Source organism: Monodon monoceros, unplaced genomic scaffold (assembly GCF_005190385.1).
Source record: "Monodon monoceros isolate NGI ecotype Baffin Bay Population unplaced genomic scaffold, NGI_Narwhal_1 Super_Scaffold_1, whole genome shotgun sequence".
In the NCBI taxonomy this organism is placed as follows: Eukaryota; Metazoa; Chordata; class Mammalia; order Artiodactyla; family Monodontidae; genus Monodon; species Monodon monoceros.
The window spans coordinates 41,567,039-41,582,771 of record NW_021703765.1 but is presented as its reverse complement, the minus strand read 5'-3'; the positions used below and the strand labels follow the sequence as shown (position 1 = coordinate 41,582,771).

At 39.2% G+C, this 15,733-nt stretch overlaps 1 protein-coding gene across 2 annotated transcripts in view; it reads left to right on the top strand.

Moving 5' to 3' along the window:
• The window catches only part of DSG2 (desmoglein 2), a 47,199-nt gene extending 32,665 nt beyond the window's left edge, over window positions 1-14,534 (top strand). For both annotated transcript variants that reach the window (XM_029232999.1, XM_029233007.1), the window contains 6 exons: window positions 1,249-1,391; window positions 1,684-1,911; window positions 6,859-7,086; window positions 9,013-9,134; window positions 9,659-9,994; window positions 11,646-14,534. In XM_029232999.1, the coding sequence (XP_029088832.1) occupies window positions 1,249-1,391; window positions 1,684-1,911; window positions 6,859-7,086; window positions 9,013-9,134; window positions 9,659-9,994; window positions 11,646-12,665 (2,077 nt within the window). In that variant the 3' untranslated portion in view covers window positions 12,666-14,534. The remainder of the gene's footprint in view (window positions 1-1,248; window positions 1,392-1,683; window positions 1,912-6,858; window positions 7,087-9,012; window positions 9,135-9,658; window positions 9,995-11,645) is intronic.
• Window positions 14,535-15,733: the final 1,199 nt, after the last annotated feature.

Below are 15,733 nucleotides of genomic sequence, written 5' to 3'. Positions count from 1 at the left end.
GGCACAGCTAAGTGAAATAATTGTCCAGTATTCACCTAATCTAGAAATGTTGATAAGGACAGCAGAAGAATCACTCTCTTAACTTTGTCATAATTTAATTATTCATATGCATCAGTTGTTATGGATATTTGACATGACGTGTGAGCTGCCATCCTACTTTGAATGGTGTCTAGTTTTCACAATAGGAAACAGAAAATCCCTTAAATGAGACCACACAAAACATTCCATTGTGAAATGTGATTCTTATTACTTTAACTTCGTCTGTTATAAGCATTATTTGGGAAAACATTGACAGCAGCTAAGTTCAAGCTTTAAAATTCCAGCCATGAAATTCAGAAATATTTGTGAAAATCCAAATGTATCATCATTTACTGGTATAAATATTAAAAGACAGGAAAGTTTAGTTCGAGTGTATATTAAATAGTCACTATAAACAAATACTGCCATATATTAGCCACTCATTTTTCTATGCCTAAACAGCCACTTAATAGAAAATAAATCATTAATATGATTGGTTGAATCAAATTCTCATATGTTTGGTTTATATTTGTATTTGGATACATTTTAAACTCGATGGTATTAAATTACATATATTTCTGAAAATGTACTATGAATGTTCTCCTTGCCTTCCCAAAGCTGTCTCTTTTTGCACTAATTCTCCTTTGCTTTGAAGGAATAAACCCAGAAATCACCTCATCAGCATTGTTTTCACTTTTAACCATTTCTAACTGAAAGAAGCCTATTGCTCTGAACAACCAACAATATCCCAAAATTTAAAGTACTTCCATTTAAGGCAGTCATTGATTTTTTAAATTGTTACTTTTAAATATTGATAATATGCCAATAAATAATAGAATGTAAAACTGCTTTTCTCCACGAGTTCTTGTTGGGTGACTAAGTTATCCTCCAAGGTTAACTCCAAATTTAAGGAAAACTAGATTGAAAACTGTAAGACAGACTGAAGAGCAACTCGTAAACCTCCCGGGTGAGTAGGCAAGGGCGTCGCCCTTGCACATATGTCTTGGGTATGTTACAGAAGTAAGGAAGGGTCCAAAGTAGGTGTGATACACAGTAAACAGAGGGGCTTTTAGGATAGTTTCAAGAAGTTAAAAACCATTCCAAACTAATGCCTGTAATAAGAACATATATAAGAAAGCAGAAATTAAGCTTAGAAGAGTTGTAGATATTAGTTGTAGATAGTCTCAATTTATCCAGAGCTCAAAATTAATTTTGTCTGCTTTCTAACAGATATGCCAAATTTGAAGATATAGACAATTGGATCTCTGTGGATTCTGCCACCTCTGAAATTAGACTTGTAAAAATTCCTGATTATGAATCCAGATATGTCCAAAATGGTACATACACTGCAAAGATTTTGGCTGTGACAGAAGGTAAGTTATTAAATAGACATTTTTTCTTGGTTATATGCATTTAGATTTTATTTTCCAGCATCAGAGACCTTTGTTTTGATCTTGTAGGAATGCCACATGGGTAAACCTTCACGTTTCTACTTATTTAGTGGATTAAAAGATATTACTTGATCTGAATATGAAAACATATCTAAGATAGAAAGCATCCTAATTTGGTTACTACCTTCTCCTTACCAAATTGGCAAGAGAATTCAAACTATGTCCATATGAGCAGTATAACCAAAATATACATTATCTTTTTCTTATTTTTAAGAATATCCTAGAAAAACCATCACTGGCACTATTAGTATCACGGTTGAAGACATCAATGACAATTGTCCCACACTGGTCGACCCTGTGCAGACTGTCTGTGATGATGTGCAATACGTGAACGTGACCGCAGAGGACCTGGACGGACCCCAAAACAGCTGGCCTTTCAGTTTCTCTGTCATTGACAAACCAGCTGGAATGGCAGAAAGGTGGAAAATAGTAAGCCGAGAAAGTAAGCAAAACCACTGGACTATATGTTTAAACATGATAGAAATCTAAAATCCTTATAATACAGCCTTTTTTCTTGGCATGAATTACATTTCCAATACAACTGAGTTTATAAAATGAGGGTCTGAAACTTAGGCATAGTGTCTTTGATCTGCCTAATAATAAATACCCTATTTGGAGAGAGTGAAGGGAAATAGATATCTAATATCTTTAAAGTATTTGGCTACAAATAGGCAAAAAGGAACTATTTTACAAACTCATCTTTTTCCCATGTCCCCTGCACTGGGTATTCTCCAAATCGCTCTTGAAGTAGTTGTCTCGTAAGCTGAGGAATACCTTGCCTCTCTAAGCACAGAAATCAGAGTAGGTGCCTTCTAAAAATCTTGATGTATGGTAACGATGATTCCATTAAAAATAACTCTTACGGAACATATACCATGTGCCAGGCACTCTGCTATCCCTTCGTATGCATTATCATGTTTACTTCTTACCCCATAACCTTATTCCCTGATTACAGCTGAGGAAACTTTGGCTTAACTAGAGTTAGATAGCTTGTTTGAAGTCACAAAGCTGGTAAGTGATGGACAAAACATGGAAAGGAGTCTGTCTGTCCCCTTGCCCCCCATGCCAGAAGGACGTGTGCGTAAATCCGTATCTTGGGACATATCCCCTTATTGACGTGCTCTATTGGCTTCCTTCAAGGTGGTTTCAAATGTAGAAAAATCTATCCAGAAGACTCTTTTTGTTTTAAACAGGTAGTGCTCGTTTCAGAAAAGGTTTAAATGTAATACCCCAATTTTTCTTAACTTTTAAATTTATTGTTTTCTTAGGCTTAGCAAATTTTACAGTCATTTTAAGAGGCTTTGAATCATGTTTGGTCCAATTTACAAACTAAACACCTTTAACATTTCAATATATTTATAAATTTAGTATATTTGGCTTCCTTTTTATGTATTTCAATGATCTGAATTAACAAATAAAACTTTCTTATGATTCCTATACTCTAAAATTCCAGTAAATTTAACTTATAAATACATCAAACCTGACATCCTCTTCAATGGTCCAATACTGAACAAACCAGTGATATTTCAACCTAAAACCATAAATCTAAATTAGTAACATAATTACACATTTTGAACTGGAGTTACATAGCTGTCACATTAATAGGGCTAATTGTCCTTAAAATATTACAAGTGTATAAATATAATAACAAATGCAAATAATTTCTTTACAATGCAAAAATATTAAAACTAAATCTTTAGTTTGTTTAAATATTCCTATACTTAATTCTGAATCTTCTTAGGGTTTATGTACTCACTTGCAAAAGATAGTTATGTTGTTGGTTAACTCAAGCGGTCTCCCCAGTAAGGGGTGACAATCACCATCTTGATTAATTGAGGTTACTTAAGATCAAGTTTTCAACTAGCATGAGCCCTGGGATGCAGACATCCAGATGATTCTTCTTACGGTAATTAAGTCACAGGCCTCAAGACTCACGTCGGGGTTGGTCCCCTGGCTCACATTATCTCATTCTGTACTCACAGAAGTCTGGGACTCCCACCTAGGCTGACTGCTTGATTGGAGTTTGCCTTTCTTTGACTAAGATAGTAAATGTGTTTTGCATTGAACTTGCTGGGATTCCAAGACTTACTTATTTTTATCTAAGAAACGTGATGTTTAGGAAATGCCAGGCACTGGTCTAAGCACTTTACTAATATTAACAACCCTAGAAGTTTGGCATTACCGTCATCAACATTTTACAGATGAGGAAACGAAGGTGCAGAAAGGTTAACTAACATTCTCAAAGTTACAGCTAGTTGAAGAGCTGGAATTAGTATTTGAACCCAAGCACTCTAGCTGTGGAGTCTCTACTCACTACCTTTATGCTCTGTTGCCTTTCCAGATACACAATGAATTTTCTGTCTAAAGATAAAGATGTTTGAATTTGATGGGCTCTTGAATTTTTTCCTAGCCTTAGAAACATAAAACTCTTTCGGATACACATACATGTTAGAGTGTTATAACAGGAAGTCACTGAGCTTATACTGTATACATCTAGACAATTGAGAGAGATAGGGTTCTGTAACCCAGGCTTTTTTCTCCGTGGCTGTATAAGGAGATGATTGACCAACTATCATGATAATAAATAGCTCCTAACTATTTTATTTATTTGGGAAATGTCTTAAGTACAGAAAATTACAGAGACTAATAAGGCAGATACCTTTGTACCTCCCACCTAGAATTAAAAGAATATTAACAATTTGTTGTATTTGAGTCAGGCCTTTTTTTTTAACGATCACTGACAAAGTAGAAGTCCCCTTTGGGCCTTTCCTCCCCTTTCCATCTTTCCACTCAGAGCCAATCATGAATTTAGTTATATTCTTCCAGGCCATGTTTTCCTATATTTCTTTTAATAAGCTCATATTCCTTAAATGGATGACTAGATGCTTTCCTCACTTCTCCAGAGCTTTGGGGATGATTTAATAAGTATATTTCTAGCTTTGGAGATCAAATTCCATAAAATATGGACCTTAAAATGAGAAGAGGATGTCTCTTACTTCCAAAAATAAGTAAATAAAACAAAAAAACCTCCCAAACACCTCATTTTTTATCTTTGTATTCATCCATCTTTGCCTTGCAAGTAAATTATTTTTTAATAAATGTTATACATATATCAGAAAAAGTTTTAAACGATTCTAACTGATCATTATTTTTACTCATGGGAAAACTGGTCATTATTTTTATTCATGATGAAAGAAAATTTCTTAAATAATCATCAGTCAGATTTTTTAAAAAAATAAGATAAAGGTCATTTGCACAACACTTTCTGTGTAATATTCTTGCCAAAAATGTGTAGCCTGAATTCAATCATGAGGAAACAGACAAATTCAAACCGTGGAAAATCCTTTAAAATAAGTGGACTTCAAAAAGGTCAAAGTCTTGAAAGGCCAAAAGGAAGTTAGGACTGTTATAGATTATTAATAGAGACTAAGGTGACAGCTAAATGCAGGGCATAATCTTTGATTGGATCCAGGATCATAAAAAAAAACAAAAAACAAAAGCCAGAGAGTAAGAGCAAGAACTGTAAAGGGCATTTTTACAACAGTTGAAAAGTTTGAATATGGGTTATATATTAAATACTATATCAAGAATGAATTTCTTGAGAGGGTTAATATCCTTTGGTCTTAGAAGATTTATGCTGAAGAACGTCATGAGATCTGCAACTTACCTTGAAATAGTTCAGGGGGAAAAAAGTGTGCATGTAGAGAGGAAGTATTGTTGTAAAATGTAAACAATTTATGAAGAGTTTATCAATATTCATTGTAGTAGTCTTTCAGGTTTTCATATATACAGTGAAATTTGAAAAATTTCAAATATACAGTGTTGGGAACAAAAAGGATGGGACTGGATGAAACAAGATTGGCCCATTGTTGAAAATTATTAAAGCTGGAGATGGGTACCACGGGAGTTAATTATGCTTTTTCCTGGATTATGTCTGTTTGAAAATTGCCTTAATAAAGTTCTTTTTTTTTTTTTTTTTTTTTTTTGCGGTACGCGGGCCTCTCACTGTTGTGGCCTCTCCCGTTGCCAAGCACAGGTTCCGGACGCGCAGGCCCAGCGGCCATGGCTCACGGGCCCAGCCGCGCCGCGGCATGTGGGATCCTCCCGTACCAGGGCATGAACCCGTGTCCCCTGCATCAGCAGGCGGACTCCCAACCACTGCGCCACCAGGGAAGCCCCAATAAAGTTCTTTCAAGAAATAGTAAAATATGGGGACTTCCCTGTTGGCCCAGTGATTAAGACTCCACACTCCCAATGCAGGGGGCCACGGTTCAATCCCTAGCCCCGGAACTAGATCCCACATGCCGCAACTAAGAGCCCGCATGCCGCAACGAAAATCCTGGTGCTGCAACTAAGACCCGGCACAGCCAAAATAAATAAATAAATACATATTTAAAAAAAGAAATAGTAAAATAAAGGTGATTCGATGGAAATGTCATTTAACTCTCCACTTGTTTGTCACTGTATCCCAGTAATGGAAGAGTTCCTAGCATCTGGTAAACCACACACATTTGTTAACATTAATCATCATAGAAGGATGGTATGTCCAGATCTGATCCTTTGCTATTCACCTGCATATGTGGACTAATTTCATCAAGCACACAGTGTGAATTCAATAGAGAAGTTATGAAATAATAAAGCTTCTAAATGGAGCTAATAATTATTAGCTATTAAAGAATGTTTCTGTAGACTCACAGATGTAGAGAACAAACTAGTGGTTACCACTGGGGAGAGGGAAGTGGGGAGGAACAAGATAGGGGTAGGGGATTAAGAGGTACAATCTACTATGTTAAAATAAATAAGCTACAAGGATATATTGTACACCACAGGGAATATAGCCAATATTTTATAATAACTATAAATGGAGTATAACCTTTAAAACTTGTGAATCCCTGTGTTGTACACCTAAAACTTATATAATATAATCAACTATACCTCAATAAATTTTTTTAATTTATTTATTTTTGGCTGTGTGGGGTCTTCGTTGCTGCGCACGGGCTTTCTCTAGTTGCGGTGAGCGGGTCTATTCTTCGTTGCAGTGCGTGGGCTTCTCATTGCGTTGGCTTCTCTTGTTTCAGAGCACGGGCTCTAGGCACGCTGGCTTCAGTAGTGGTGGCAAGAGGGCTCATTAGTTATGGCTCATGGGCTCTAGAGTGCAGGCTCAGTAGTTGTGGCACACAGGCTTAGTTGCTCCGCAGCATGTGGGATCCTCCCAGACCAGGGCTCAAACCCATGTCCCCTGCACTGGCAGGCAGACTCTTAACCCACTGTGCCACTAGGGAAGTCCCTATATCTCAATAAATTTTTTAAAAGAATGTTTCTGTAATGTAATCTTGCCCTTCCTTGGTAATCACTCATTTTTATTTCCTTTTTTATCTTGTCCTTGCAGGTACCAGCATACTACTGCAACAAAAGGAACGAACGCTTGGGAGGAGTGACATTCGCTTGCTGATTGCAGATAGTAAAGGCTTCAGTTGCCCTGAAAAGCAAGTCCTTAAACTCACAGTCTGCAAGTGTGTGGAAGGCGGTGGCTGTGTAGAAATGTGGTATGACTCCTACGTTGGCCTCGGACCTGCAGCAATCGCGCTTATAATGTTTGCCCTTCTGCTCTTGCTACGTAAGTATTTTAAAAGCTACATTTTAGCTCTTTTAGTAATGTTAGTACCTTTTTAGGGTTTTTTTTTTTTTTTTTTTAGTATTTTTTTTCCTTTTTTGGGTTTTTTTTTTTTTTTTTTTTAGTATTTTGTTACTACGGTAGTCATTGATTTCTTTTGTTTTTCTATAATCACACACACTAGAATGCTATTGAGGGTGAGTAGGGAAGCAAGGATTGATCATTGATAAATTCACCAAAAGTTATTGAAGTGCTCTTCCGAATTTTGTTTTATAAGAATGTATCATCTCCTGATTTAAATAACCAAGGTTATTGTACATGCTCTTCAACACCCTTTTAACCTAAACCTTTTCGGTGTCTCCATTTTGATAAGCTCTACGTGAGGGAGGGATGTCGTCTGTTCTTCCATACCCAGTGCTGCGAACAGCACCTTGTGCATAGAAAGCTGTCAGAAAAGATTTGTTGCATGCATTTAGATTATGGTTACAAGGTTATTTTACAAACTCATCTTTTTCCCATCGATCGTTGCTTTTCACATTCATCTTGTCAGAGCTCCACCTCCCCAGGCCCTCTGCTTGGCTTGCCTCTTCACCTGCCCCAACAGGATCCAGACCCTCTGAGCACTTGTATGTTTCCCAACAGTGACAACCAGCCCTCCCCTCCCTGCATGCCCTCCAACGACCTTGGGTTTCCTTTCACTGAAGAACAGAAGACTGCAGCCTGGGGTCGTGTGGAACCAGTCCACTTGACCCCTGCTCATGGGCAGAGAAACGCCTCCAGGGCAGCCTCAGTTATTACAGTGTCAGAAGACGAGCTTGTCAAAGCCATTAGTAGATGTTCAATTGAATGCACAGCACTCAACAGTTTATAGTGCACTTTTATACCATCATCTCCATTCAATGGGTAAAAATACAGACATGATGATAAATGACTTGTCTCAGCTTACCAAGTTTATAGGTAGGTAGGACTACATCTTTTACCTGGAGATTCCTTGCATTGCCTTCTCATCTCAGATTTCCCAGCACCTAACATGGTGCCTCGCACATGGCAGACACTTGATAAACATCTGTTGAATTACCCCTGGCTGATTTCAGTCTTTTCATTACGCATAGTAACTATAGGGACTATTATATAAAAAGGAGCCTAGGGAGTAGTCAGCTCTTCCTTGGAAGCTGCCACATGGGAGCGTCAATAAAAGCTAATTTGGGGTGGGCTGCTTGCAGATGTGGTTAATTCTTTACTCTGTTGATCAAGGGGCCAGCATTGGCCTTTACTTCATCCTGGAGGTAGAATAAAATTGAAGGAGGGAGCTCTGAAATTTTATTAACTTCTAGATAAAATGTTATATATATTCTAAGGGTTTTTAATGTGGAATCACTTTAGAAAATAGTACTTAGGTAATTCAAAGGTTAACTGGAACCTCAGTGAGTCATGCCTTCTGCCAAATTCTACTCTAGGGTAAAGTGGTGAAGTATTATAGAAGTTCTAATGTTCTAGAATATTTGAATATATTAAAGCTTTTCTACCCTTAGGGACTTCTGATTTCTTTTTTAACACATATATATATTTTAGATGGTGAATTTTCTCATATTAAGAATTAAAGTGGTTTAAAAAAAAACAAAAATTTCAGCCTTTAAGTTGGTTTTGATGATTTGGATAGTATCAAATCCAGTCTCGGTGTTCCACTTGTTGACCACAGTCTTTGTGATGGCCAAGAACTCTGAATCCATAAGACTCCCTCATCCTGCCTTTAGGCTTTGGTATAACTCACCCGAAACAGGCTTGGTGACGTTAGATCAGGGGAAGAAAAGAAAAACAGAAAAATAGGGCTGTAAATAAGTGAAGACTGAACTCAGGAAGTGATAACGCAAATTCCAAAATTATGCAACATAAATTTGAAAATCTGTACTCAATTTTGTTTCTGTCCAGTTGTACCACTTCTACTGCTGAAGTGCCATTGTGGGAAGGGCGCCAAAGGCTTTACCCCCATCCCTGGTACCATAGAGATGCTGCATCCTTGGAACAACGAAGGGGCACCACCTGAAGACAAGGTCAGATAATCAGATGTCAACAGAACACGTCTTCTTTTCTGCTTTAAAGGGGCCTTGGGAAGTGTTTCTAACACCTTAGGTCATGAGAGAGTAAAGTGGTTACTACAGATTTCATTCACATGCCTTCGTTAAACACAGGGCTCGAATAACAACTTACTTTGTATTTGTTGCCAGGACAGAGCTGAGGTGGTTTTGCTCTACCCTGACAGGTCCTAAGTTACAGAGAATGTAGAAGAAGCATCAGGCAGTGACACCAAGAATGTAGAACAAAGGTTAAAGAGAGGAAGCGTGTGTAGGGATTTAGGTAGAAATGTTTGTCCCAATATTAAATGGCTGTCTTCCACAGCCAGGTGCTTCTACATTTCCATTCCACGCGATGCATAGGGCCGGCAGAAGTCATTCAAGCAAAGTTTTCCTAATTTGCCTCTGCGGAAATATCTTATTCCCTGCATACGCTCACTTAGCTCAGGTCCTTCTACCAACCGTACTGACCGTCCGTGACTCGGCTGTATTTGCTCTCACAGGCAGTGCTGCCTCTTCTAGAGGCAGACCACAGAGACAGTGCAGCTGTAGGCGGCGGAGCAGGGGCTGTGACAACCAAGGGTGCTACCGTGAAAGGAAGCAGCTCCGCTTCCTTTATCAAAGGGCAGCATGAGATGTCCGAGGTGGACGGCCGATGGGAGGAATACAGGAGCCTCGTCTCAGGGGGGGCCACCCAGGTTACAGGGACAGCAGGAGCCTTGATGACCACGGAAACCCTTAGGACCACGAGAGCCACGGTGGCTTCTAGAGAAGTGGCCGGAGCTCGAGCAGCTGCAGTGGCAGTGAATGAGGAATTCTTAAGAAGTTATTTCTCTGAAGTAAGTGTTGTTTTTTATGTATTGGCGGGGAAAGGGAGGCGGACATTTCTATGTGAACGTGATGTTATTAGGGTAATCATTTTCTTGGATCTAAATGGGACATCGTTCCTTTCATTAAGAGAATGCTTACAGGCAATGAGAAAGGAGAGGTGTGACCCACTGGGTCAGTCAGTCAGCTCAATTATGTGGTGACAACAAATGACCCCATGATCTTGCTTCTCGCCAGGGCATATTTCCCACATTCGTGCTTTTGCCCCTCGATGCAGCTCTGCTCTGCCCCATGTGGTCCGCATTCCAAGATGTGTGCTGAGAGCACAGCTTGTGCCCAGGAAGCTGGCGTCCTTGGGGCGCAGGGAACTGAGCAATGCCAAACCTGGCAATGACCCCCAAAGGCACTGCCTTTTCCCACTCACGTTTCATTGGCCAAAGCGAGTCACATGACCAGGCTGATGTCAGTGGGTCAGAAAGTGCTGTCCCCCTGCAGGAGCAGACTTGCTAGGGATGCACCGGGTAGGGTGAGAGGGGAGAGACTATGTGACCTAAAAATCACAATTCGTTATGTCCCTTTAAGTGTTTTCTTTTGAAGGCAAGTACTTGGTTCACTATTGAGGTGGTTCATAAAAAATTAGAAGGAAAGTTTCAGGAAAGATGATGGGATGCAGTCAGAAAGCTCTTGCCTGGGATTAGAAATTAGAAGCTTCTCTTGAGAACAGGGTCATGCCTGGGAATGGAATGGGCAGAGTCAGATTGCTAGGGACCTGAAGGACCCTTGAGAGGAGTGAGGGGATGGGCTTCCACAGAAGCCAGTTTATTTCTGTCCCCTCCCATCTGCATGGCTGCAAATTACCTGAGTGCTTTCCCACTTTCTGCTCCCTCCCATTCTCCCTTCTTTCATACCATCTGCCCACCCCCAAGTAGACGGGAAATGGTGATTTGGTCAGTGTCAAGGAAGAGCACTTCTCGTCCATTTCCCATCTCACTGCCGGGCTCCACTCTGGTGTCCTGTTTTATTTCAGTATCTTTTTCCCTCTCTGCTCTAATCCTGCGTGAACCAGTCTTGATTATGTGTGTGTGCTCAGCTTTTAATTTGGAAATCATTTCAAACTCCTCAGAAATTTTGCAAGAATAATAGAAAGTTTGAACTCCTTTTTACTCTTTACCCAGATTACCCAAATATTAACGTCTTGCCACATTTGCTTTTTTGCCTTTTCTCCCTCCTCCCTCCATCTCTCTGTCACTCTCTCTCTCACACAGACACACCCACACGCGCACACGCACATCCTCTTACATCACCACAGTACAGAGATTGAACAGTGACACATGGCATATTTCAGTTTAACCAGTTATCCCCAAAATGTCTTTTATAGCCACTATTTTTCCCGTCCAGGGCCCTGCTTTCCATTTAGTTGTCATGACACTTGTGTCTCCTTTAACCTGAAACAATGCCCTTTGCCTTTCTCATCTTTCATGATATGAATATTTTTTAAGAATACAGGCCAGTCCTGTTGTAGGATGTCCTTCAATTTGTGCTTCTCTGGTGTTTTTTGTCTAACTACAAGACCGAGGTTAAACATTTTGAGCAGGAATCTAGAGGCTTGTTCTTAAAGGAAGTGCGTCACTCATTATATGCCTGTTTTTCTTTCCGTTTTAGAAAGCTGCCTCTTATACCGAGGAAGATGACATTCACACAGCCAAAGATTGCCTTCTGGTTTACTCTCAGGAAGAAACTGACTCTCTCCAGGGTTCCATTGGCTGTTGCAGTTTTATTGAAGGAGAGCTAGATGACGGCTTCTTAGATGACTTAGGATTGAAATTCAAGACACTCGCTGAAGTTTGCTTGGGTCAAAAAATAGAGATGGATACGGAAATCGAGCAGAGGCCAAAACCTATGAGAAAAACAGACGTGAAGGCAGCTTCACATTCATTCTATGAGCAAACCAGGGTTAATTCCGAGAATACTTATCTCTCCGGTAGCAGCTTTCAAGTTCCAAAACCTTTGCATGAAGCAAACACAGAGAAAGTCACTCAGGAAATAGTCACTGAAAAATCTGTGTCTTCTAGGCAGGCTCAAAAGGTAGCGGCACCACTTTCAGATCCATTGGCTTCTGGTAACATGATAGTGACAGAAACTTCCTATACCACGGGCTCCACAGTGCCACTGAGCACTGTGGTCCTGGACCCCAGACAGTCCGAAGGCCTGATGGTGACAGAGCGGGTCTATGCCCCGGCGTCCCTCTTGGGAGAGCAGCAGTACGCTAGCGGGGGTAGCATCATGGTTACCGAGAGAGTCATCCAGCCTCACGGGGGCTCACCTGGCCCCCTGGAGGGCACCCCGCATCTGCCCGATGCACACTATGTTATGGTGCGGGAAAGAGAGCGTTTCCTCACTCCCAGCTCCCGTGTGCAGCCCCCTCTGGCCACGCACAGTGTAGCCGTAGGACAGAACGTGACAGTGATGGAAAGAGTGCTAACACCAGCTTCCGCTCTGCAATCTAATTACCAGATTCCTGCCGAAACCTCTGTAATGGCCAAAAAGACTGTGGTTTCTGGAGCTGGAGTCCCGGGCCCTCTGCCAGACTCAGGCTTCAAGGAGTCTAGTCATTCTAATTATACAATAACCACATCTTCCACCAGGGTCTCCAAGCCTAGCACAGTCCAGCAGTCCTCCTAACCAGACACTGCCCCAGAGTTTAGCTAGCAGTGACTCATTTCATGTTTTCAAAGGACCTGGCTTTTCATGAGCCTTACAGATGTAAGAGGCACATATACCTTGGGCTTCAAATTTTTCTCAGTCACTAATATGCAGAGAACCTCACTGTCTCAGCTTCTAGGAGTGCAATTCAGAAATGCCCCAGGACTTACTGAGGGGGCATAATGATGATGCTGTGACTTAGGTGCCTTTGAGTGACTTATGGTCAAACAATACTCACAATACTCACAAAGCAAGTTAAATAGAGAATAAATCTGGCTTCTAAGAATTTTATCAAATTAACAAAGTGTCCAGTTCATGAGCCATCCGACAGAGCCCCCCATGAAACTGAGTGGGCCTCTTTGCCTACCGTGTTAACATTTAACATTGCTGTTCTATATTCCCTATGTTCCTGCACCTAGCAGATTATCAACAACTTATTTATCCAAAGATACATGCACAGTTTGAGTGACCCGTTTTGCTTGTTTGATTTCCTTAAAACTAGAGGCCCTTCAATCCACGTAAGGTTAATTGAATTTTGGAACACTGACATGGTAAGAACACACATTGTGTGTTTCTGTGAACATAACTCTGAGTGTGTGTGTGCGTGTGTTGTATGACCTCAAAAATAGCATTATACCTTCCCTTTGTCACTCAATAATCATGAAAATATTAAATACTTCAAATTCAGTAGAATAATTCAGGGCAAAATTCATAAATATAAAATCACTTTATTTTTTATAGGAATAATATACTATTAAAAAACTCAGGATACATTATCTTCTAATTTAGTACGTCTAAATTAACTATATACATGGTGGTAAGAATCCTTTTCACTGCTATAAATCCTCAGTGCCTACCATGGGTGCCAAATCAATATTTGTAGAATTAAACTGAATTTTAGAAGCTACTCTCTTTTACCTATACTTGCAAAAAATACTGAAAGACCCTATAATTTCTATAATTATGAGTTTGAAATTATGATTTATTCCATATCTCAAAGTCATTGACTAGCTGGTCATGGCTTACTACATGGAATATTAAATATTGTGTAGCTGACCTGAATTTGTACATCTTGCCTTTCTTTCTGAAAAGAGTTTTGGGTGTTTTGGCCAAATAAATAGAGTATTTTTATTGCTCCCTGAAGAAATGATCCATTTCAGATTTCAAAGTATAAGTGCATATCAGTAATCAATTATATAAATATCCTCCACAACAAAATAATTTCCATAAATTTTAAAGGCTGTGATTTCATGAATTTTTAATATATTTACTAGGAAAATGAATCTCTAAAAATTCATTTTGTGGCAAACTTTTAAAAATGTGTTATGCAAAAGGTTTATACTTTTTTACGCCCACTGACGTGTATGAATAAAAGGCATATATTTTTAGACACCATAAGCCTGTGGCCAAAATGAAGGTCACTGTTCCATGCTTTTTTTTATTCTCTACGCACTGTTTTTGCTTTTTTTTTCATTATAGACTTAGTAGTTATTTTTTGCCAAGTCTGCAACAAGAATATCACTACTGTGTGAAAATGTGAATGTGACCTATGTACTCCAGACAAAGCTTGGTCTTAAATTTCCTCCTCAGACAGGCTTAAAAAAACCTAACATGGCTCCTATATATAAAGTCACCACGTTTTCTAAATGATTTTCTTTGTTCCTGAAAGGGTGATTGTATTAGTTTTTACATTTGTCCTACGGAAGAAACGTTGTAATTGTATGTGTATCATCAAAATATTTAAATAAAAAGGCGACCTTCTCTGCAGCTTTTTGCCCATATCTTCTTATTGCCCCCATCTTCTTACTGCCCATATCTTCTTTTTTTTTTTCCTTGTTAAATAAGGTCTATTTTTTTTGAATTTTTGAATTTTATTTTATTTTTTTATACAGCAGGTTCTTATTAGTTATCAATTTTATACACATCAGTGTATAATACATGTCAATCCCAAACTCCCAGTTCATCCCACCACCACCACCACCACCACCCCTCGCTGCTTTCCCTCCTTAGTGTCCATACGTTTGTTCTCTGCATCTGTGTCTCAATTTCTGACCTGCAAACTGGTTCATCTGTACGATTTTTCTAGGTTCCATATATCTGCGTTAATATACGATATTTGTTTTTCTCTTTCTGACTTACTTCACTCTGTATGACAGTCTCTAGATCCATCCACGTCTCTACAAATGACCCAATTTCATTCATTTTTATGGCTGAGTAATAGTCCATTGTATATATATACCACATCTTCTTTCTCCATTCGTCTGTCGATGGACATTTAGGTTGCTTCCATGACCTGGCTATTGTAAATAGTGCTGCAATGAACATTGGGGTGCATGTGTCTTTTTGAATTATGGTTTTCTCTGGGTATATGCCCAGTAGTGGGATTGCTGGGTCATATGGTAATTCTATTTTTAGTTTTTAAAGGAACCTCCATACTGTTCTCCATAGTGGCTGTATCAGTTTACATTCCCACCAACACTGCAAGAGGGTTCCCTTTTCTCCACATCCTCTCCAGCATTTGTTGTTTGTACATTTTCTGATGATGCCCATTCTAACTGGTGTGAGGTGATAACTCATTGTAGTTTTGATTTGCATTTCTCTAATAATTAGTGATGTTGAGCAACTTTTCATATGCTTCTTGGCCATCTGTATGTCTTCTTTGGAGAAATGTCTATCTAGGTCTTCTGCCCATTTTTGGATTGGGTTGTTTCTTTTTTTAATATTGAGCTGCATGAGTTGTTTATATATTTTGGAGATTAATTCTTTGTTGCTTCATTTGCAAACATTTTCTCCCATTCTGAGGGTTGTCTTTTCATCTTGTTTATGGTTTCCTTTGCTGTGCAAAAGCTTTTAAGTTTCATTAGGTCCCATTTGTTTATTTTTGCTTTTATTTCCATTACTCTAGGAGGTGAATCAGAAAAGATCTTGCTGTGATTTATGTCAAAGGGTCTTCTGCCTATGTTTTCCTCTAAGAGTTTTATAGTGTCCGGTCTTACATTTAGGTCTCTAATCCATTTTGAGTTTATTTTTGTGTATGGTGTTAGGGA